Here is a 24,466-nt window from a genome sequence, read left to right as displayed (position 1 = left end):
TTGAAAAGTTATACCAAAGGGCAAGGGCAGGGTATTAGAAGTGCCTTGTTATATGAGACTGGTATGTCCTTAACATTTTCATTCAGTATTTGCCTTAATCCTTCAGATGGGTGAGTTGCAGTACCCCAGAAGGAGTGGCAGACACAGCAAAGGACAGAATCAGGGTTCAAAATATATAGCAGTTCAGATTGAGGAATGGCATAAAATCAACTACCCTGACTCATCAAGAATATGCTTTAGTTGACAAGGCAAGTGCATAAATGCAAAACGGGAAACAACTTATTAAACAAGCAGTGCAGTGGAAAAAGGATAATGTTTCTACTCGAGTTATTTACAAGTTCTTAAAAAAACAAAAAATCTATGCCTGAGATGCATTCACCACACATTTATCATACCCAGAACCAGTCATGTCTTTTACCTGATACTGCTAAGTGTTTACTGATGTTGCTCGGTTTGAGCATCATGCTCAGAGCAATACAGATACTGACACAAGAATAATGACATTTTCTGTAAATATAACTGGGTTAGAATATATCCATGTAAAGAAACAGCTAAAGTAGCTCCAGTACAACTCTGCTGGTCCTTTGTTTCTGCCCTTGTTTCTTCAGAAGTTGCACTTCTTGCAGCTAAGATAATGTTTTACCTTTATGTTTAAGAAATAGGGACAGAAGACAAGCAAGGCTTACAGAAAGAGGAATGCAGTATTCTTTCTGTAATAGTAAAGAAACATGACAATTCCAACATTTTCTCCTCATGTCTTCTGTGCATCCTCCACAACGAAAGGTGAGCTGAGCTTCTGGGGACAAGGAAGAGAGGAAAATGCCTTGTGATGGCTAAGACAGAATTGAGATATAACCAAATTACTAGAGAACCACAGAGAGTAGGCTTGACTTCAAAAGTTTACAAACCACTCTATGTGAGAAGAAATTGGTTATGTGCACTACATACAATTTCTGGCAAATATAAGAAAAATAACAAGCCAAACAAGCCAACTATATCTACCAGTGAGATACATGGCACCTACAAATGCTGTGACACATCCCTCATTTCCCCTCCCCTTAAAGAATAAAAGAACCAACCAACCACCAAACTTTTCCTGCAATTGTATAGAAAAAGGCATTAAACAGTTTTCAGACTAAGCGTGACACTTTTGCCGAAGTTACAGCATTCCTACTGAATTATTGGTTTTTGCTCCTGTAAGAAAGACGTTACCGGTATGTTTATTTTATCATGTATCAACATAAGGCAACCAAACCAGCATAATACATTACTTGGAAAGGTAGCTAACAACTTGGAAATAACTAGCCAGAAAGATGAAATAAGGTCACATAATATTAAAAAACCCCCCAAAAAATGAAGCATCAAGAGGTTTTTGCAATGTAGACAATTATTTCTGCAATCTGTAGGTTTGATCATCCATGTGTAAAGTGCCTTTAGGAAAAAAAAAACCAGACATATTGCTGCCTATCTGAGTTGTAGCAACAGATTCTATAAAACAAAGGACAATTACAATCTGGTATTTGAACAGTAGAGTGGTTACTGAAAAAGTATGGGTTTAAGGCTGCAAATAAAACTCAATTTCCATTTGCTTTCCACAAGTATGCATTCATTTCCTGAAGGACTGCAAGAGCTTTTATATATTAAGAACATTTGGGAGAACCATATTTGAAGCAGCCATACATATCTTCCAACACAAACTCATACAAATATATGAGGCAAAATGAACAGAATAGCAACCACTATGAAGTACCAAGGCTGGAAGTCTTTGAATATTCCAGATGCCTTCAGACTACACTGAAGTAACTGAAGAAGCAAATATTTGCTCTCTGGAGCCTATTTGTATCTATTTATCTGTTAGACTATAATCTGCCCTCTGCCTTGCTGTAGGTCCACAGGAAGTATTTTCTTCAGTCTGTTACCAGATTGTGCAGTTGTGTAGGGCCATGTGAGGAATGGATCCTGTTTGGATGACCAAAACAAGACAAAGAGACTGTGCAACAGAAACTGGAACTGATGGTGCCGTGCTTTGGTACTGACTGGCCCACATGACTGCCCTTGGCTCACATTACATTTTTTCCTATCTATAACATCAAGGAAATGGATTAACAAGTGTATAACAGAAGCACTTCTGCTACAGCCTTGATCTTGTTGGAGTTCCTAATGGAAAAAGACCTCGTTTCCTAATCCACTCATCTGCAAAGAAATCTCTTTGCAACACCCTGAAGGACAGGACTTTTATTCTGAGATACAGTGAAGCAGCACATCTTGATCAGGAGTGATCTGAATGCACAATCATACTGTGCCTGAGACTCATTTAGGAGAAACTTTATGTACACAAAGAGGTAAATAAACCAAGTCCTGGTGCCCTGCAGTTATTACTGCTGTGGATTGGTATTCCTGTCTGTTGTGCCAAGAGTGCAAGAGTCAGTTTCTTACTGTAGCCACAAGCAGCAGTCAATGGCATCTCCAAAACAGACAGGACTTCAGATCAACAGGGAACAATGACACAAGGGCTGTAAACACCCTTACTTGTCTCACCACCCTAGGCTTCCTGTCTATATTCAAGGGAAACAAACAGTCACCATTAAGACACAATATACCTGACCCGCCTACAGGCATTTGTTTGGGAAGAGGTAGATCAGGATATATATCTCAAGAAGTATTTCAAATCTTTCTCCATTGATCATGAAATCAGATTAAGCAGACTACGTCAGAAATATTTAGGCACATGACTTGCAGATTGTCTTAAGCAAACCCAGTAGGTAATTTGATTTACAAAACATATGTAAATCAGAGGTATGTAAAGCCTCTGACATAATAAACAAAGCATGGTAATTAGATGAAAGGGGCAACTGTCTCATTTATATTTAGGGACAACACAAAGAGGTTTTTTCATTGCTTTCAGTGACATATTAGGAATAATTTTGCACAAATGCATTATGGAGTTATTAGAGTTACGGAGTTATTAGATTCAAAACATTATTTTTTCTTCTTCTTGGAGAAAGGCCCAATAGCCACATGTTACATGAAATTTGTCAAGCTCTGAATGGTGCTAGCTCAGAATATTGTTCTTCAGAACACACTGACCATTGTAATGCATACAAATGTCTATGAGCTGGGCTGATGCAAGTGTGAAACCAGTGTAGATCAAAACATGAATTCAGATCTGGAAAAGCTATGACCTGAATTTGAAGCTGATCTGTCACATCAGCTGACCCAGTAATGGATGTTGTTACCTACCAAACAGCAACGCTTGCCTGCAAGTGGGCAGCAACTTTGGTGGCTCGGGGAGTCCACAAGAAGGGACTGGAGGAGGGAGGTGGTGAGGAACAGGAATGTCCCGGGCTTAGAAAATAACCTCTGTGTGTCAGTTTGTAACCTTCTATCAGTGAAGGCTATTATTTCAGAAATATCTCAGTTAGCTAACTAGCCAAGCTTCAAGAGCACTTCAATATTAACCATGGTTTTCAACATCAAGTCCAAAAGTGCTTCAATAAAGGCAGCTGCCAGTTAAAAGCTTCCACCAAGACGTGTCCTTTTTCTCTTGCAAATGTTACTGTTTCTTCTTATGGAATTCCAAATCTTCACTGACCCAATCACATGAGCAGCAGTGGATTAGACATGCTGTTTATGGTGCTGCACTTGCTTATTTTTCCCTCCTCTTGGGAGCAGAGGAGAAAATGTGCTTTGTGAATAAAAAAACCCCTTTCTTTCAACCTGCAGGGCCAGGGGAACCTTTTTAGGATTTATTTTCATAGTCCAAAGGATCATATCCACAACATTCAACATTTAATAATATAGTACTACACACCTACTGCAGTCTGTGGCTGATGCAGCCATTAGTGCAGCAGGGAGCTTAACACCATGACTGGTCAGGCAAGGCTCTTCCCAGAAGTCCCAGGTAGCTTTGATCTGACAAAATGATAAAACATAACAGGGGACTGAAAACAAGCTATGCAGAGCTGCTGGTCTTCAGAGCATTAACTCCTTTCTTTCTGGCTTATTCTCTTCAGTCACTCTCTGATGGCCTTTTAAAAGGACTGTTGCTTAGTCCCTTCTCAGGCTGCAACTAGGATTTTTTGGGCTTGCTATAAAAGAATAATTCTGCATTAGTATTAATTTGACCACTCAAGAAATGAAGGTGTGCTACAATTCCTGTGGATATTCTAATATATCTACTGACTAGAGAAGCTCCAGATTTCAAAGAAATCTCACTAGGATAGAAAGAAATAAAACAGCTTTATAATAAGGAAGAGTAATTTAACAAGTGACCTTTTCCAGTGCTCCTTTAAAAGCTGTCACCCATTTTTAAAAAAGGCAAGATACTTGTACAGCAGTTCCTCAGAAACAGAACTAGTTTTGAGGGGGAAATGTGCTACAGTGCTACCATCCCTAAGGAAGGTTTAATTTACCTTCAGTTTGAAATTTTAAACTTAAAATAGTACTAAATGATTCCATTAGAAATACAATCACAGGTCTTCTTACAGAGACACATTTTACATGTGAGACAACAAGCATTCTGCATTTTAGTTATGGCCATGAAAAAAGTAATGCTATGCTTGCTTTGACTAGTCAGCAGTGCTCAACAAAGATGAAGGAGGACCAAAAACAAGTGCCACAAATTAACAGCATTTTCATTGAAGTACTTCAGTCTCTGATACTTGGAATGTACATGCAGCAGACAAAATACACAATGCATGTGAATGTTGAAAAAATGCAAGTTTCAGAACAGTCACAATCAGTAATTCACCCTCCAACTACCAAAAGTTTACCATTTCACTATAAAACTCATCAGAAATTGGTGCCACCATTTATGAAACATTCTACTGTGCTGGTGACTGACTGATAATTACTTTCAAAATCAGAATGACACAACAAAAACGTAGGGTAGGAAACGAGTCTGTTCTGAAAATTTTGGTGCTGCCTACATCTGTTTTGATAAACCAAACTGTGTGTGGCAGTTCTGTCAGGCACTAGAATTGGTCAGTTCTGCAGTTAAACCATTAAAATAGCTCTTAGCACATTTTTGGCGGATGCCAACTAGCACTTGCCAAAGTAATCGAGAGGAGTTTCAAGGCTGGCACAGACTAGAAAACCTTTCCTGCCTGCACACAGCCATTCTGCATGGACCTTAAGGCAGTTACAAACTATGGATGCAGGGCTGTAGGGCCTTGATGCCAAAGAAAAATCATGCACACATGTTATTTATTAGAATAGACATTTGTTAAATAGGTATTGTCTCTCACTGAAAGTATCACAGATCTACCACATTTTTTTTCTGTAAGTTATTTCAGAGCCAGTGATTCTTTGCTGGATATGGGGATATATTTGGCATGTCTTGCTCATATATGATAACATGAAAAAAGTTTTTCATATTCAATTTTGAATAAAATGAAAAGGAATCATGCACCCAGCCTCAACATCTTACAACAGTTCTTTCAATTTCAACACAATCAACAGGCACATTTATAGGAGCATTCAGAAAAAGAAAGACCCGCCCACAGTGCAAACAAATGCAAAGTCTTTTTGTGAACTTATAAAAGCTATAAATGAAAGGCTGGGTGCAACAGTTGAAATTTCATTTCGGTTAAACGGTGTCTCTTAAAGCTGCCTTAAGGCAGAGGACTGTGAAGTGTCTAAAGCAATATCTATTTTTAGGGAAGGCACACAAGAGCCAGAGAACTGCAAACCACTAAACACTCATCTCTGCTCTGTGCAAACTGTCAGGAAAACTAACAAAGGGCATGCATGCCTGTCCTAATGTAAGCTGTAAAGGACATCGTATCTCAAACCTTCTGTCCTTTCCAAAAGTGAACCTGCTTTTAGATGAACATTGATGTCCAAAAAAAATCACCTGGATTTCAGAGAAGGCTTTCAACAAGGTCTCTCATCAAATGCTTTTATGGAGCATAAGAAGCCATGACAAATGAGAGGAATTATTCTGGTAAAGACAGAGACCAGCTGCGAGGATTAGCAGAATTTAATCAAGTATCACATGATTTCTTGCAAAAAGGCAGATGAAATGTGAAGAAATTAAAAGAGAAAAAAACCCATAACTCTTAAAGTCATATAGGCTTTAAGCTGATCTTTACTACTCAAGACATTACCTTGAGGTGATTATCCATGACAGCATGGATCCATGAAAACATCATTTCAGAGCTCAGTAGAGGTTAAAAAAAACCCCAATCAAATGTTGGGGTATACTATGAAAAGAAGAGAGGGACAATGTATAGTCCAAGGATCTCCCTGAATGCTATTTGTAATTCTGTCTCCCCAGCAAAAAGGGCAGAGAAATGAAAGAAAAAATGCAGAAAAGCACAATGAAAAAATCTAAACTCAGAGAACCTCTATTTTAGGAACAATTAAGCAGTCATGTACTGCAGAGAACAGGTCAGGACAGAAGTTTATGAAAATCACAGCTTGCCGGAGAATACTAATAGAGAGTAATGGTTCAATATTTCTTCCAACAAGAAAAAATGTAGGAAGAGCTTACAAACTATTATAGGGCAGTAAACAAACAGAAAACTGTTCACAAAGCACGTGGTTCAGCTGTGGATCTCTGTGTACAGGATGTTGCTGACAGCAAAAGTTTCTAAGAACAAAAGCAACGAGACAAATTCACGGTAGGTCCACCTAGAACAGCTTGGGAGGGGGGTGGGGGTAAGGTTCAACTGGAAGCTGCTGGGAAAGTACACCAAGAGAACCTTGCTTTAATGCAGGACATTACCCAAGGTCATGTTTCTCCTGGCTGGATCCCTTCAGAGAGCAGAGGCTGGGCTAGATGGACACATACAATGCTTGTATTATATTACCCAAAGGCATGAGCTATGGTGAGCTCATCAAATTCTCTTCTTCACTCCCTGCATTGTCTCCCCACAGAACAGCAAATCAAGTCCAGCATTCTGAACAACTGAAAACCTGAATCCAAGATATTTAAAGTACTAATTATAATCTTTTCATTAAAATCAACTATTCTAGTTTGGTGACCTGATAAACTGAGTAAGAGAAGAAAAATTTATCAGACTGCAGAATTATTTTTCAGAGAAACAAAAGGCAGCCAAAAACCTATGCCTCCTTTCACTTCACAAGCAATTTGGTTTTCTTTGCCTTCCTCTTCTTGAATGTAAAAAGACAGGTAAAGTCAGATTCAGAACCCTGAAAGACAGCAAATTTTATGTAAATTTCTCTGGCAAATAACAGGAAGGAGAAATGAAATATAAATCATACTAATCTGTGCCACAGGAATAGCTTCTGAATTAAATTTTTTGAAGCACTGCCACTCTACACAGATATATGAAGTAGCACTAGCTATGGTAAAAGCATTTTACTCTGCTCAGATTATAAACTAAGCTGTCATCAATTCCATATAGCTCTATTTTATGCTTATGTGATTTCATACCTGTGGAAGTTGAGGTATGAAACTGAACAGAGGCTGCACATCTGAACTACCTTCTGTAATTGCTATGACATTGATACCTGTCTCTAGACAACAAAACAAAAGAACAAAACCCAGAATCTTCCCTTTATCAACTCTGCATTACTGTTTCTTTAGTGTCAGGCTATAATACAATAGTGTACTAATGGATATGCTTTCCAATTATGTCAGATAAATAATAAATCCGGGTGGCCTGTTTAGAAGAATAATGCCTTAAATATGCAACCTTTTGTTCTGAAAATGGATTGCCTGCAAATCATTTAGACATTGATTATACTGCTGTTGTGCTTAAGGAATGGTGCTCCCCAGCTCAGTGCTCCCACTGAAACACTTCAAACCACACACTGCTTGCTCGCTCCCCATCACCCCTTCCCTGAGGAGGGCTGGACAGGAGAAGTGGAGACAAAAAAGGTAAAGATCATGGGTTGAAATAAAAACAATTTATGGGAAAGAGCAATGAGAAAGAACAATAAACAGTAACAGTGCCAATATCAGTGGACGTGGGAGGTGAATGATTCACACATCAGGTATAAACTCCTGACCACAGCTGACCGTGCTGCCGTACTATGGGACCTGGAAGGGACTCCTTCCCCCATCCCTGGACAATGAGGAGAGGTGCTAGAAAATAAAAAGTCCTTTGAGTCCTGGCCACGACCCTTCTGGCTACTGCAAAAATCTGTCTTGGCTGGAACCAGGACAACTTGCAACAAATTAAATAAATTATATACTCTACAGTAATATGACATAAACATTTTTCTAAGGCAAGTCAACAGGCTTCAAAATTATCAATTTCTATTCATATGGATATCAACTGATATTTATTTGTATTTATAACGATCAATTACTTATGGTGACTTAAAGAGAAATCCAAGCCATCTTATCTACTTCTATTCAGCAGCACTGGTATAAGTTCTAAAAGTTCTGTAAGTTCCAAAAGTTACCTCCTTGACCAACACAGTATTATTCTGCTTTACAAAGAAAGCACTAATTCTCAGAAAACACAAAGCATGATAATCCCAGTGTAACAAAAAGCATTTCTAGAAGTATTATTATAAATTACTATATACATTAATATAACTCAAATCAGAAGAGAGAATTTATTAAAAATCATGAACAAGCACTAATAAACTTAGAAAAAATAAAATACCTACTTGCGAGTGATGGTCCTCCAAAGCTGTGCACCTGCAATTGTAAGAATGTAAGATGAAACAAAATGCACTAAATCAGAAATAATTTTATTATTTATTCATAGAACATATTCAGAATTGGGACAAAATGACTAAGGAATTCTCTGTATCAGTCAAACAGGAAAGCTATATCATCTTACAGTAAGAGTTCTTGAATTGCTATCTGTAAACTTAATATACAGTTAAAATCATTAATGGAAAAAGTCAGGATCTTCTTTGGCTACATTTCCACATGGAAGGATGTAATGAAGATGATAACATAACTTTAACATGAACATACCCTCTACTTCTACACACTGACACCCACTCTACATTCCCCATGAATCTGTAATAGTCTTGCCATCTAGTGGCTGGCTGGAAGTGTGAAGCAGTTACACGGACGTGATATACTGGGAAGAATTTTTTCTGCTTCTTGGAGTGGCACTTCATTGATTTCTATTCATTACCACAAGATTCCTACAGTATTACTTCGAGGGCCTGATTTTTCTTGAACTCTGTCTACAATGGCATCAAAGACAATAGTAAAACAAATTAGTTTGCTACAGTAAATAATTATTGTATAAGCTAGGAAACAGAGGTCTTCCTAGCCTCAGCTCTGAAATGAATGATTAAATAATCACATAAACATGAGATTGGTACATCCTGAATTTGGTCACTACAAAAATATTATTTACAGGTACGAGTGAATTTACCTAAATCATTGGCCTCCAGCTAGCAAGGTATTGTATGTTTGTGATGATTTATATAGCACAGTGCTTAAAAAATCAAATTCTGCTTAGCTTTAAAAGTTGCCCTCTGGGCTTGAAACACTCAAGCAGGAAACAGAATGGTAACCAAGACTCCCAGAAAAGGGAATGATAGTAAATCCTTCAGAAAAGGTGACAAATACCTGTTGTAACTAAGTAGGGAACAACTGGCTCAGAAATAATGTGTTAGTACATCACAGAGGAATACCACACTTCTCTGACATCTATTTCCTGCTTTTGTAGTATGTTCAGATATTTTTTCAAACACTTTGCATGTGATTTAACAATAAATAAAAGGCAAAATAAGAATCTTGAAATAATCTTCATGGCAAAGAAAACAGAAAACTTATAATGAGCACTTTGTCAAAGAATTTTTAAGATGGTAATAAAGTATAGGACAGGAATTGAAAAAAAAAAAATTCCAAACCATCAGACCAGCCAACAAACTCAAAATCCCTTTCAAAATTGCTTGTATTCACATAAGACTTTATACACTCTGGAAAATAAATGCTATACAAAGTAAAAAGAAAATAGTGTTCACTTCTTATTTCAACTGTGCTAAGATAGGTAATTTCTCTATCTATTTAAAAATTTCACTGATATATATTGGATGTCTCAAACTTTCCAAAAGTTATATGATTAATGTTGGAAGAAGTATGAATGTCTAGGAAAACTCTGTATTTTAGAAAAGAATGCATTTTCAGACCTAGCAGTTAAGAAACAAGAATGACTGTCCACTCCTAACAATTACACTTATCTAAGTGGTAAAACAAATCTCCTAAAGCCCTCCCTATAAAATATAGCAAAACTTAATTGAAAGTGGCAAGAGACCATCACAGATCTATTATCACTCTCTAATATTAGCTGATACTTTTACAATAATCATAATATTGACCTGGCTTTAGTAATGAATAGCATGCTCCAAAGTGCAGGTGTTTAAGCACAGAACTCTATCAGTACACTTACCTTTTATCTTTGAGAATACCAAATCCTTCATTATCTGAAGAATTAACACTCCAAGTATTATAAGGGAAGTCAGATGATACACTCTCCAAGGGGTCAACGCAACAAACCTAGAATATCAAGAAGAAATAAATGTTGAACTTCAAAACTCATTGGAAGCATGCAAAAACTAACAGCTGCTATTAATACTGAAAAAAATAGGAAGAAAGAGACTCAGATTGCAATAATTGAGTTCAGTTTCTCCCCACAGCCCTTCCATGAGAAGCAAATATTGAGAGGACCAAGCATTGCATTTAAAAATACAAAGATTAAACACTGAGTTTGTAGTAGATTTTTGTCCATACTTTTATTTACGCACAGAGAAAATAAAGAAACAAAAGATTTTAATTATTGCATAGAAAGTAGTACTTTTAAATTAATGGTGGTTTCATTAAAACTAATTGGCTTGGCACAATGCACAAAAAAAGGTTAATAATTTTTTTCACTTCCTACAGAACCTATTTTTAAGCAAGATTTTTATACAAATCATTCTTTCAAACACAAAGATGAGGTAAATCTATATAACTGCATAACACTAAAACTTGTCTTCATAACAAGATTTCATGAATTATGTTTTTAATTACATAATTTTTTAGAACATGTCTAGTCAAGTCAAACAGACCTAGACTCAGAAAGTATGAATTACAATCTCATGCATTGCTAACTTTGCTATCCAGGTGTGTTTGGAGATAAGCTCTTCCATCTGTTTTACTGGCAAATATCTTAACTCACAAAAAAGAGTGTGAAGTAAAAAGAATTAAAATTCAACTAAATAAATTTAAAAAACCAAAAATATTTTAATAGCTAGTTTTGAGCACTTTAAATCAGTGATCTGAACAGAAACAGTGAACAAGTTAAGTTTTCAAAGTAAAAGCAATGAACTTTAAAAAGCTGAGGTTAGCCATAACCAGTAAGAAGTCACTGTCCAAGGCACTGGATCAAATAAGAATACCAACAGAAACAAAATCATACAATGCTGGGATGTTTTCAAGAAACCTCTCAGATTTGAAAACAGGGTAGCTGGCTGCCCAGCTTCTACCCAGTTTCTGCTGCAGAGCTTTTCTGCAAGAAAGAGGGTGAAGGCAAGTGAAAATAGTAGCAAACATAGCCACTGCAGGAAGCCAAGAGGTACCCTTTGAACACTCTTAAATTTTTTAGAAAGAAAACTGACTTCACAGTGTTTCTAACAAGCTCAGGACACAGTGCTCTAGTAGCACACTGTTCCAGTATTCCTTGAAAACCTCAAAAAGAAAATATTCATTAAAAAAAAATGTCCATGCCACTAATTTTCACATTTAACACAAACTCATAACACCAATCATCCTGAGCAGACCAGTATATGAATTCCAATACAAACGCATAAGCTCACTCTGAAGGTTTTATCCAAATATAAATGGTTTTTATATCTGTAGAGAATTTGAATTAGAAGATTATTCTATAAAATAAATGTATAAAATGAGCACCTTTGTATAATTCAGCTAGCTCAAGAAAACCAACAGAGAAGTGTAGAGAAAAATTATTACAGGGCAACCTCTATCAAAACTGCCCAATCAAAACTTGTAACAGCTTTGCATCATTGTCCTACTATTGTCCTACTATTTTTCTTGGTAATATTATTCAGCATTAAAAATCTTTGATTGTGTTTAAATGTTAAGTTCCACTGCATGTAAGACTTTGTTTACCCTACTTACTTAATTTACTGATAACGGGCTGGGAGAGAGATGTGATGCTGTATAAAAAAAATCAAATGAAGAATTTTTCATCCATCTTCTAGGCAACAGAAGTTTGTAACAAATGCAGACCTTCAAACTGTTTGGGCTTAATACCATGTCTATTTTACAGGGTCTTCATGGTGCTTGTGCATGAACGTTTACAGAATCACACAGAATGCCCTGACTTAGCAATTACCACTGGCTACTCTGATGGTCTCAAATACATGCATCAATAACAAAATGTATATACAAGTGTGTACATCTGTGTACATACACACACATCTTGCTAGCTTCTCAAGGTAAGATCAGATGCTTACTAAGAAGGCTTAGTGTGTCTTTCAAAAAATGCACAGAACATGTTTGACCTACTTTATGCTCCCAACTAAACCACACTGTTAGTTTCACTGCAATCACAGCTGTCACCTGCTGTTAAAAACAATTGCACTAATGAGGACTAGGATTAGCAGACAAGGATTAACAAGGTAGCATCCTCTCTGAAAGATGCTTCCAAGTCATGTCATTCCACCTTCTCAATACTGCAGTGTCCCTGCTCCAATGTTTGAGGAAAAAAAACTGAAATCCAGTTGAAGCAGCTAATGTAGTCACCAAACAAGGACTCTTAACTTCTTTGGAGAGCTTTGAATTGTTCTGACTGAACTTCCCACATCTTAACATTATTAGCTCTTTATCTCGACTGTGATATTTGCAAGAAAGACCATCCCTTGTGAATTCACTCAGCGAGCTTGTCAGGCCTCAGGTGCCAGAGCCACACAGATTAGAAAAACTATTTGAGAGATCTGCATCCTTTAAGCCCTTCCTAGTGGAAAGCTGATAAGGTCCTCTTGCACTCTTTTGGCATATATCTATCAAACATCAGCTTATCAAACAGTTCAACATGCAGGGGTCTGAAAACCACTTTTTTGCTACTGCCACTGTCAGGATTCACAATTCTTCTAGGAATTATCAACATGATGCATAGCAACCAGACTAACAGTTTCTATGATACTTCTGCTTATTAATAAAAGTTAGGGCATTTTTGCCTCTCCTTAAAAAAAAAAAAAAAAAAAAAAAAAAGAGATTGTACTCCTAAGCATTTCTAACACACATATATCTGACAAAATGAAAGGCTCCAGAATGAAATCCTCATATACTGCACTCCTGTATTGTAGAAGAATGTTATGTAAGAAAAGCTTGCTGAACATGTTCTCTTTTTTAAGCAATAAACAAAACAGACTAAAGTTCAAATTGTTTAATTTCTTCTACAAGTGGCGCAGAAGTAAAAACCATTACTGGAGACACAACCAAGATTTGTTCCCCCCCTTGAATTCTGCAGTATTTTGTGAATGTTTTTTTGAGGGGAACAGAGGGGTTAAGAAACAGTGTACAGAATAATGCATTCCAGATAACTACCTCAGCAGTTAATAGGACAGCTTGCACAACAAGGGGACAAGAAATTCTGCTGTAGGCAGTGCAGAACTACAACAAAACCCAGTCATGAGGTGCCCAGGACTCAGTCCCTGTCAGGGGCTGGAGCAGGCACTCTCTGCACAGGGAAGGCCCTCATGCAGACACAGCCCCAGGGGTGGGATACGGCCACCGGGCTTGGAGGCTGCAAGAAGGAACACTGGCCTCGCTGTGAAGGATGTCCTCTGGTGCAGAGCACTCAAGTGAAAGAGCTAATGGAGGTGCTGAGCAGGTGGCAGACCACTGCAGAGCAGGACTTTCAAAAGCTCAGCTGAGTGAGAACTTGAGCAATGTGCTCCAAGTGAAGCTCATCTGAGCAAGCAGACCAACTGACCTCTGCCTGTTCTTCCATCCTACATCCTTCCATGTAGGAAGAATGTAAGTGTGATGGAGCCAGCCTGCCGCTCAACCCCACTGTGGAAGACTGAAGAACCATTTTTGTAAAATAAAATAGGAGCAATATCAAGGGATAATTAAGCACTGGCTGTCCACAAAGGTTGTGGAATTTCCAACCTTGATGGCTGTGAAGACAAAACCCTGAGCAATCTGATCTGATTTTGAGCTGCAAGCCATACTAGAGACCTCATGAAGCCCTACCAGCCTGAATGGTATTTTCATTCTGTGACTATTGTAGGCTATTAGAGGTGGTTGGCAAATATTTTTTGGTAAGATGCTGACCTTAGAACTTAAAGTCGCAACAGTTTCTGTTTCTGGGCCTGGTTAAACTGCAGCTGTTCTGAAATGATTCTAAACTGCAGAAGTAAGAATCAAAACTTGACAACTTCCACAATTAAAAGTGGAAATTATTCAACTGCATGATGGTGAACCTAAAGATAGAAAAGTAGGCTAAGGTACCTTCTTCTTGTCTTTTCTTCAGTTCTTTAAAGGATGGATGGTCAGTTGTCAATACTGTCAATTTGTTGTATCAAAAAGCAGGTATCTCACAGTACACCAGAATTGTCCCAGAGCACCTGGGACAATGACCTGCACAAACTGGATTGTAAAAGTTACTCATGTGTCATGAGCCAGCTAAGAAATTTTGACAGTTAACAATATCATACAACATTGCAGTCAGCAAACGTAATAAAACTTTTGGGGCATGACAAAAGCTATTTTAATCGTATCAGGAGATACAAGGAAGGTGCAGACCTACCAAATTGTTTCAAATGTTAAATAAATCAATTTGATTATTTCATTTCAGCTGTTAAGGTTCTACACATTCTACAGCTATGAATGAGTTGCATTTTGCAAGCACAACACATAAGCAAACATTTAATCAAAAATTAAATTATTTAGACTACCAGCAGTCAATGCTAGTTATTTCTGGAAAGCCTTAGCAGGTACATTTTTAATAGCCATCTATCCCTAGATGAAATCCAGAGATAGTCACATAAATAAATGAAAGCTGTCAATAACACAGATGTGAGCATGGACCTTTGCTTCACCACCAGCTTTTATCACACATTTATCAACTGCATGAGTGACTTTTAGACTTCAGTTCTCTGTTCCACAAACTCATATTTACATCTTAAAACCAGAGGCCAAATTCTTCAGAGTAATTTTATGGAGTTTTAAAGAGCACAGGTTGGTATATAACTGTTTCCTCATAAAATGGTTAGGTGAAAATCTACTGACACCTTTCAGCTAGAGCTTTCCATAGAACTGGTCTTCTACCAGTCAGGCACTGATAAGCAAGAATGGGCTATGACATAAACCACACAGAGAATGTCCCTCCCCAGTGGAGAGGAAATATTTCTAGTGCACTTTGAGAATACTTAACTACTAATTTCAAAGCTAGGTGTACTTTGCTCTTACAGGGGACCACCTAGTGCTGTTTCACATAAACACCTACAGTGAAGGCATTTGGGTAAGGAAAAGATGTGGTATGACTGTTTCCTGGTGCTAACTGCTTCCTGCTTGGAGCTGAATGCAGACCATTCTTCCACACTTACTGCTGGAGCAATCAACACCTGTGTGGTTGCAATAAATTCTGATGACTGTCTCAAGCAAGAATTCTGGGGAAGGGGAAGAGGGCTTGTTTACTTCTAATTACAGCATGAAGCACACTGCCTGAACAACATTTTTGAAATACATGGTAAAGGTAGTATCAAAAAACTTGTGCCCTTACTGATCAGAGGGTCAATAATTTTGTTTGCCCTCCTGTGAATCAAGGAAAAATACATATTCAACAAAATTTTATTTACAGGTAATTTAATGCCTAAACTCTCCTCACTGAAAAACCATCCCAAAGTAGGTTTGTGAATCCTACTTTTTATGCCTATTAAATTTACAACTTTTTATATGAATTGCTTTTCTATAGAATGATTTTCACACTAAGCGTCTGTAAATATCAAAATACTTTATCTACATATATGGAAATCCAAGCCTTGAGTACTCAAAACATTGGGAAGTCAGAACTCAATAATCCAGTATTTTTCCCATTGTTCCTTTAGTGCATCTTGGTGTGGTATAACACTAGCTGACAATTAAGGTTGCTCACTTTTCTCCTGCCCCGGTGAGATGGGAAGAAGAATGGAAAGAATAAAAGCCAGGGCTTAAGAACACTTTAATAATTGAAATAAAGTTAACAAGAGTAACAATAATAATAAATTAAATGTGATACAACAAAAAGAGAGGAAAAAAGACCAGTAACGCACAGTACCACTGCTCATCATCCGCTCACCAGTGCTCAGCCCAACCTGATCAGTACTGGATGGGCAGCTCCTGGCCAGCTCCTCCCAGGCTGTGGTTTGGAATATCCCTTTGGCCAGCCCAGGTCAGCTGTCCTGGCTGTGCTCCTTCCCGGCTTCTTGCGCACCTGCTTGCTGGCAGAGCATGGAAACCTGCAAAGTCCTTGACTTAGAGTAAACACTGATCAGCAACAACTGACATATCAGTTTGTTATCAACTTTGTTCTCATACTGAATCCAAAATACAGCACTGCAACGCTGTATCAGGAAGAAAAATATTTCCATCCCAGCTGAAACCAAGACACCTGGTCTGAGCCAAACAATTTAGGTAATTGTTCAAGAATTATAAGGCAAAAATCCCTTCCCAATTCCTACACAAAAAGTGTAGATTCTCACTTAAGTCAGAGTAAGTTATGCACACTTTTTTGTAGAATCTCTTTATAGAATCGAATTTGGCACAATATTATTATATTTATATGATATTTAGCTTGCAAGTCTGAAAAATGCACAAAAATGGGTACAGCAGATTCCATATTGAAGAGAGGGAATTACATGTAAAAAACACATCTCTATATGTTCTGTCAAAAGTTTTAGAAGGAACAAAGGCTTAAATTCAGCCTAAAAAACCTCCCTCCCCTTGCAAAAAGCACAATTTGTTGAATAAAATAATTTCAAAAGCATTTACTCCACATCTAATGTTAATTAAAAATTAAAATATGGACACTAGCACTCTGGGTGCCTGGCATTTTGAACTTAGAAAGCTGTAAATCTGTTTAGCTGAAAACCTGTGAAATGTTGTAATAGAATGCTTCTTAAAAATATGTACATTAAAAATGTTTTAGACCATGTCTAATTTAGTGGAGAAAAACCTTCCATAAAGACATAAATTAGAAAGAAGGACCATTTTTCACTTTAAGTTATTCTCTAAATAAGAGAAAAACTTAGGTATTTGAGATATTTCAAACAGAGTGAAATGAAGCACTGAAAAGCAGTTGATTTGTAACCTATGTGCCAGCTAGCAAAGTGTGTTCCATTGGACAGCACCCAGAAATCTAAAAATTCTAACACTAGGTGCATAAAAATAAACAAATAATTTAAAAAATAACCCTCAAGCAGAAATGGCATGCTTATTTTTCTAAAACTTGCATAATTTTTAAAAATTCTTTCTTTGTTAAGACAAAGAAAACTCAGCCACCAACTTTCATTCAAAGAGCTTATTTGTCAGGTTTCACTGGAAAGATTAGGATCGTATTTATTCAGCCAGAAAGCACAGACCAAATCTGTTTTTCTTTAGAAAACCTTCTAGAACTTAACAGAATTCAAAAATTTTTGAATAATAAATAAACCTCTTGTCCTAAGAAAGAGACTCCCAGAAATTTAAATTACTGTTACTCTGACAGCCATCTGTGGAAGGGGTAGTTCTCTGGAAGGTCTGTGCCCAGGTTTCAGGGCAAAAGCAAAGACAGCTGGACAGTGCTAACTTAACACACAGCATGGGAATTCAAATTGCATATTTTCTCTACCTCAACTCACAACACCACCTCTTAACTTTAAAAATAAGTCTAAATGTCCCTAAGAAACTAGAAATATGGTTCCAATGCTTTGCATTTAATCACTGAAGGTAATTGTGCTTATAAACTGGAACATTTGGAAGTATTTGGTGGTCTGGGAAATAGGATTAAGTTAATAATTTCACATTGCAAAATTATCTTGCACTGTTTGCAAGGAAACCTCTCGAGGAATGCAGCAGTTAGAATCAAGTTTCAATATTTGTGCTTTTGGATCAGATTTACTGCAACCTTTGCATTCAGACAGGCACATAAAAAGCATTTGAGAAGTGGAAAGTTTAAATGACCCGAACTACATACCTTCTGAGTCTACAATAACATCAAATTCTACTGTTACATCAGTGAAAAGAGGGGGTGATATTTCCATGGAAGTTAAAATTATTTTGCTTTAAACACATAACATCAAATAACCTTGCTGCCTTTGTTTTTTCAGACAAATGCCCAGCTGACCTTAATTAACCTGTGCTCTGGCAAAGTACAGAAGAAATCTTAATCCCATTTTCTCATACAGTAGCAGCAGTTTGAGCAGTAGCACCTCTACCGTGCTGCCCTAAATCTCCTTTTCTTTAATGCTCTCATTAGTCCTGTAACATCTACCATGGAGCAGAGCAGATCCCCCTGAAACATCCATTGTTCTCAAAATTCTACTTACTATTTGAAAGGCCTCATTATTTTGAAGCAATACATGAAGAAATTATAATTTCTCTCTTGAAACAGCTGCTTTAGACAGCGCATATTTACATTTCAGCAAGACAGAATAAACACAAGCCGTGCTGCAATTCATTTCTGTTCTCCTTTGTTTTGGATTTCCATCTTCCATCATGTTCTCATCCGAGATTTAATCCTAAATTTTTCAGTAATGCTTGCTTTTCCTCAATTAACCCACTTGATTTCTTTTCTGACTGATCCTGATTTCATCTTATTGGTTGAAAAATGCTGTCAACTGTCCAGGTTTTTATGTAACACCGTCTGGCTCTTAAACAATGTCAATTTTCATTCCTGTAAACTAATCCCTCAGCCAAAAGTATGAAAACTGTCACTAAAAAGCTGTTAATGGCTTTTAATCATTTTTGTTAACTAAATCAAATGAATTTAACTTTCTGTTCCACTTTTCTACCTCCAAAGCCTTCAAAAGTTTTCACAATTTGTATCGGAAAAGTGAATATAAGCTTAAAACTGGGTAAAAACAAGTAGACCCTAAAATTATATCACAACTTGTGCTGAAGTTGGAATTTTAGCTTTACTTGAGGAAAAGTATTTTGGAATACCACCTTCTAGGAAGCAAAAAGCAACAAACCACAAACATTTGTTTATGCTTAAAGAAATATCAGCAATTTGCTGTACTACAGCTAGGTGGAATGAAATAAATTCCAATACCAATAAGTTACAAAGACTTAGCAAAAAGCAGCAAATTAAATATGGTAAGGACTACCAGACTAGAAGAAACAAACTAGCAACCATATAAGAAACTCATTCACATGAGTGCACAGTGAATTTCAAAACTGTCTACGCCAGAATTTTTTTTTTCTATTTTCTGACAATGAAGGTATTATCATTACAAAATAACCTACTCTACTATTCCTACTTGAGTCATCAGATACAAACTCTTATTAGAATTTAAGGCAGGAGTATTCACTTGTGTGCTATTCTGATACTTTGGATTTTGGAAAAGTAATCCAAATACAACTATGAATGTAGCTCTAAGATTTCCTGTAACAAAGACAGCCAAAGACCAAAATTCTCCACATTCAAAACCATATTTAGCATCTGGGTGCTATAAGGAAAAATCCATATATATTCTCCTGACTTAGAAGATATTACAAATTTAATTAAGTGATCTAAAGACCAGCATAATACAAACTGGCCTCAGAATATCAATATCCTGCCTTACTCCAACTCAGTTAATTTTCATGTATTTCCATTATGTTTTGATTTCAAAGATTTCTTTTATTCCAATTGTCACTTAATTTGACATTTTGTCACCAAGAATGTCTGAGTAGGTCCCCTAGACTACATTTCCACTGATAGCCAGTCAGTGCCAACAGTGAACAAAATCCTAAGTCCACAAACACATAAAACAGGGCTGCTGCTTGTCCTTCTTCTTGTAACAAAGAATAAAAATGCAAGCATACATTGTGCATGCACACTGCTCTCTAAATGGGCAGAAATCTTGATTTATAGAGAAGTGAGGTATAGTAGTGGTAGCATTTACAAGTTGTGTGCAAATACATGAAAGAAATGCTTAGCTTAGTACTGCTTTCTTACATTGAAAGAATTAATGAATGAAAAGTACTTTGAGATCTCTTCATGGCATACTTTATCATTGACAAGCAGAGATTTCAAGTAAGAAACAATTTAAGAACAAATCTTAAAGTGAACTGGATACTTTAAAACAAAGCAAACACTTCAATAACATCTCCTAAAACAAATTGGATACTTAAAAACAAAACACACCAAGTGGCCAAACTCTGAATGTGTGTCTTGTTACTAACATTTAAAGAGCAATTAGATTTTCTGTCTGAAAATTCACAATCTTTACCTGATACAATGTACACAGGCAATTCAAATATAAGCAATACTGTTTTCTCTCTTAATTGTTTCTCTCAGACAATGGAAATATTCACTAGATCTGAGACCAAACAAACAAACAAACAAAAAGTATGGGTATGGATGGTGACAAAATACTATTTTTAATGGAAAATTAGGCATGCACACCTGTTTTAATCAAGGACTGATACTTGTATTTTACATAGTTGGTCAGTTACTTTGTTGAGTCAGTAAAATAACATCATATAACATTGTTAAAAACAGACCTGCAGTACCATGCAAATATACTTTCTGAGGTCAGAAGGTATATTAAAATCCTCAAAGCAAAAAGTGGATTTGGGCTGGCAAAGAAAATTGCAAATAGGGTTGGGTAACACAATAAATTTGTTCCACAAGACAGGAAAAGAGAAAAGATCTATTACATCCTAGTTTTTCTGCTGCCTCCCTTTACACAAAATCCTAGGGAAATCAGGAAATTGGGCAATTGGTGAACAGATGCAAGTGGTGTATATAGGGATGACCTTGCAGACATGAATGTAATTTAGTTTGAAACATTTATCTGCAGATAGAAAACATGTATTTGAAATAGATATCTGCAAACTACAAAACACATGAAACAGCACAGAATTACTGAAAATAAACTTGTCCCTCTGACCTTGTAGAAATTTAAAATTACAGATTGGGAGAACAAAAAGCTGCCACTATCCACTCCATTCTATACACAGAGAGAATAATAATTAGGATAGAATTCTAGCTTAAAAATCTAGGACTGAATGTTAATATTTGGATAAGATTAAACCCAAGACTGAAAGTTATCAGTCAACAGCCTAACACTCAGAACACCTGGAGTGAACTTCTGGAACCAGCACAGAATTTCTCTGTTCTTGGCCCAATCACTCACTTTTTCAGTACAACAGGTGTAAACGGGAAAAAAAACAGCCTTGTTTTCCTGTGTCATTTTGACTTCAGTCTGCAAACTATAAACAGCACAAGAATCTAATTCATATTTCAGATGGTTAGGTGCAAAATAATATATATATTTAACCCCTGTCCATTTTAAAGATTTTTGGTCAGGTTCATTTGGGGCAAGAGGCTTAAAGCTGTTCACGGTGAAAAGATAATGGAGCTGGTAACTGAAAAATGCTTTTCCAGTAGCCAGATGTGTGTCTACTTTCACTATTCTCTTGGTAAAGAATGCAGGACAATTTGTCAGGAAAATCAAGGAAATCAGAATCAAATTAAGTTGGTAAATTTCTTGTACTTACAAGAACAATTTTTTAATTTTAGTAGTAACCATCAAAAATGCATTTATATACAGTACAATGGATAAGAGGTTTTTTAACACAAAGGAGGCTACAATGGAATATATTTAAAAAAAAAAAATGAAAATCCTGTGACACCACAGAAACAGTTCACTCTCAGCAGCTCCTACTGCAACAGTTTACACATGAAATATTTTGATGGGTGAACATACAAGAACTCAGCTAACCATGAGGAAAACAGTCCCAACAAAATTAAATGGATGGAAGGACCTGGTGTTGCTTTTCCAAAATTCAGAAAACTGTAAAATTAAACCTCACCTCTCCTTTCTCCTTCTTCCACCAATGCTGTTGCTGCTCTAGTGGGAGAAGTCTCCCATCCAGCAATACAGACTTCTGAACTCGGAGATATCCTGATTAGAGGCTGCATGAACTGGGGGTCCCCTATGGGGCACAGATACTTGTAGGCACACGGAAAGGAAAGGCACAAGAACCAGCAATGGAAATGTTAGGAAATGTTCCTTCTACCTACAGGCTCCAGCCAGCACAAAGCTTGGGAGAGACTTCACAGGCAGCAGGGGTGGACACTTGTTCCCAGTCCTGCAGCAGTTTGTGACTGTGTGAGTCATCACAAACCAGACTGACCAGCTGGATCTCAAACAGGAAAAGGAGAAGCAGCAAACACACTGTGCTGCAAACACTGATCATCCCAATACCAAAGCAGGGAAACGTGACCTCAGATTTAAATGACTGTTTAATTTTCAACGTGTCAGATTTCATACGTTTGTTACCGAGATCTTTCCTTATGTTCTCAAACCACAGAAGTTTACTGGTCATCATTCCTGCTTATACACATTTCCTTGTTTGTCTACCTCTCAAAACTAGGATAGCGAGCTTCCTTCTGAGGTACAATGCCACCACATTAAAATGAGCAATCCGTGCCCTGACTTTTGCTGTGCCAACTCATCCTGAAAGGAACAAAGTAGAGTGAGCTATGAATTTTGATAAAATAACTTCAAATACTGGTCACCATAACAAGTTGCCAGTAAGACGTTTGGTAGAGTAAGACTCAACCAAAGGAGACTTCTTACAGGCATTGAATAGTGCAGGCATTTTATACCTCGCTTGGGTCAAATCTGGAAAAAAAATAGCCAATGGGTTGCCCAGCAGCTGCTATTCCTTGAGACATGGAAATGTATTCTGCTAGATGTTGTCCCTGAAAATTTTATCAGAGCCACAGTGAAAAGAAATATAAAGCATCATGATTCTTCCAAATGACTGAAAGAACAGGTGACCTCTGAAGTATGCAGAAAATGAGAGCAAAACCATGTAACTTACTCAATGAAAGGATTTACCATGGATACCAAAGAGAAAGATGGATAATAAAAGTCAACCTAAATTAGATGCACACTCTGCTTCTGGAATCAAAGAGGATAAAATTATTTTGAAAATATTTGCTAAGATTTTCTTATGCAGCACAACGCTCCAGAAAGTCTTTCTATGGCTTGGATCGCATGTTAAAACATCACACTGTTAGGGCTGTAGAGAATCAAGAGGAGTTTGCTATTAATCCACTGCACTGCTTGTTTACCTCTTATTCACTTAAGAGGGAAGGAGGCAGTTCTAGCCACAGGAAAAGAAACACTATTCAGTCATAAGAGCCTCTGCAGTATTATTAGACAGTGCACTAATTTATAAATTGCTCTACATGATCAAGCAGGAATACAATAACATTTTAGATCAGAAAGCAAAAAAAAACATAGGCATTGACAAAACCTAAGATCACGGGAAAGCCCTGAAGAAGTTTCACATAGACAACTTTTTTTCCTACAGAAATTAACAAAAGAGACATGACAAACACAACAATGAACACATCCCTATGTTAATCTCTGGGGTTTATTCAGCTAAACTGCCTCCGACTACAAAAAGCTTAGTCCAAAAAGAGAGCTGGTGCACTGCAGTAACATTCCGGCTGTGCCCACTTCACAAAGACTCCACTAAGTAGGCCACCAGTTTGGAAAAGCACATATACCCAAAGTGAACTTTAAAGTACTGGACCAGGGCATCAGCACAGCACAACCGATGGGCTCGGGACCTCATTTCAGCAGGTTTCAAAACTCTGCACAGAAATGCGGGCCCGCGGCTCCTCTCGGCTGTGCCAAATGCGAGTTCCCGGCGGGGTGTCCTGCAGCCGCCCTGCCCAGCTTCCACCTAAGACTCCTCCTCATCATCACCATCATCATCACGCATCATGCTATGGGATATGGGGGCAGAACGTGTGTTTGGGCGAGGCTGGGGCAGAAACAGAGGGTGAAAGAACCCGGCCAGGCTGATGCACTCAGCGTGAGGGCCGTGCCAGACCGGGAGCGGCGGCTGGGGGCAGGGAACGCTGAGGGGCAGGTGGAGCGAAGAGCAGCACCCTCCTTCGCTGGGGCGCGGGTCAGCTCCCGCTGGGGCGGTCAGGGGAGGGCAGGGGGCAGACGCTCCTCCCGGGGCCGGGGGAAATGCGGGGCGGGGGGAGGAGGCGCCCGCTGCGGGCGGGGCGGGCCGGGCGGGGGCTTTCCCATCCCGGGGGGCGGTCCCGACCCCGGCCCCGGCGCCCACCCCGGCCCGGCGGGCTCACCAGAAGAGCAGGTTGGCGCAGACGAAGCCGCCCAGGCTGCGGAGGGGCCGCTCCCAGCTGAGCGCCGCCGCGATGCAGCAGCCCACGGCCAGCCCGGTCTCTCCCAGCACCGCCGCCGCCGCCCCGGCCCCGCCTGACACCTCCGCCGGCTCCGGCTCCGCGGGCGCCGCCGCGCCTCGCTCCTGCGGGGCCTCCGCTTCCTGGGGCTGCGCGGGGAGCGCCGCGCTCGCCAT

At 38.2% G+C, this 24,466-nt stretch overlaps 1 protein-coding gene across 1 annotated transcript in view; it reads right to left on the bottom strand.

Moving 5' to 3' along the window:
- Window positions 1-24,466, bottom strand: part of RETREG1 (reticulophagy regulator 1) — a 64,492-nt gene extending 40,026 nt beyond the window's left edge. The window contains exons 1-3 of the mRNA XM_063162556.1: window positions 24,234-24,466; window positions 10,335-10,441; window positions 8,587-8,617 (exon numbers count right to left, since the gene is read on the bottom strand). Of these exons, the coding sequence (XP_063018626.1) occupies window positions 8,587-8,617; window positions 10,335-10,441; window positions 24,234-24,466 (371 nt within the window). The remainder of the gene's footprint in view (window positions 1-8,586; window positions 8,618-10,334; window positions 10,442-24,233) is intronic.

The sequence above is a fragment of the Melospiza melodia genome, chromosome 1 (assembly GCF_035770615.1).
Source record: "Melospiza melodia melodia isolate bMelMel2 chromosome 1, bMelMel2.pri, whole genome shotgun sequence".
In the NCBI taxonomy this organism is placed as follows: Eukaryota; Metazoa; Chordata; class Aves; order Passeriformes; family Passerellidae; genus Melospiza; species Melospiza melodia.
Note: the sequence above shows the minus strand (reverse complement) of the source record. Positions and strands in the feature narration are given on the sequence as shown.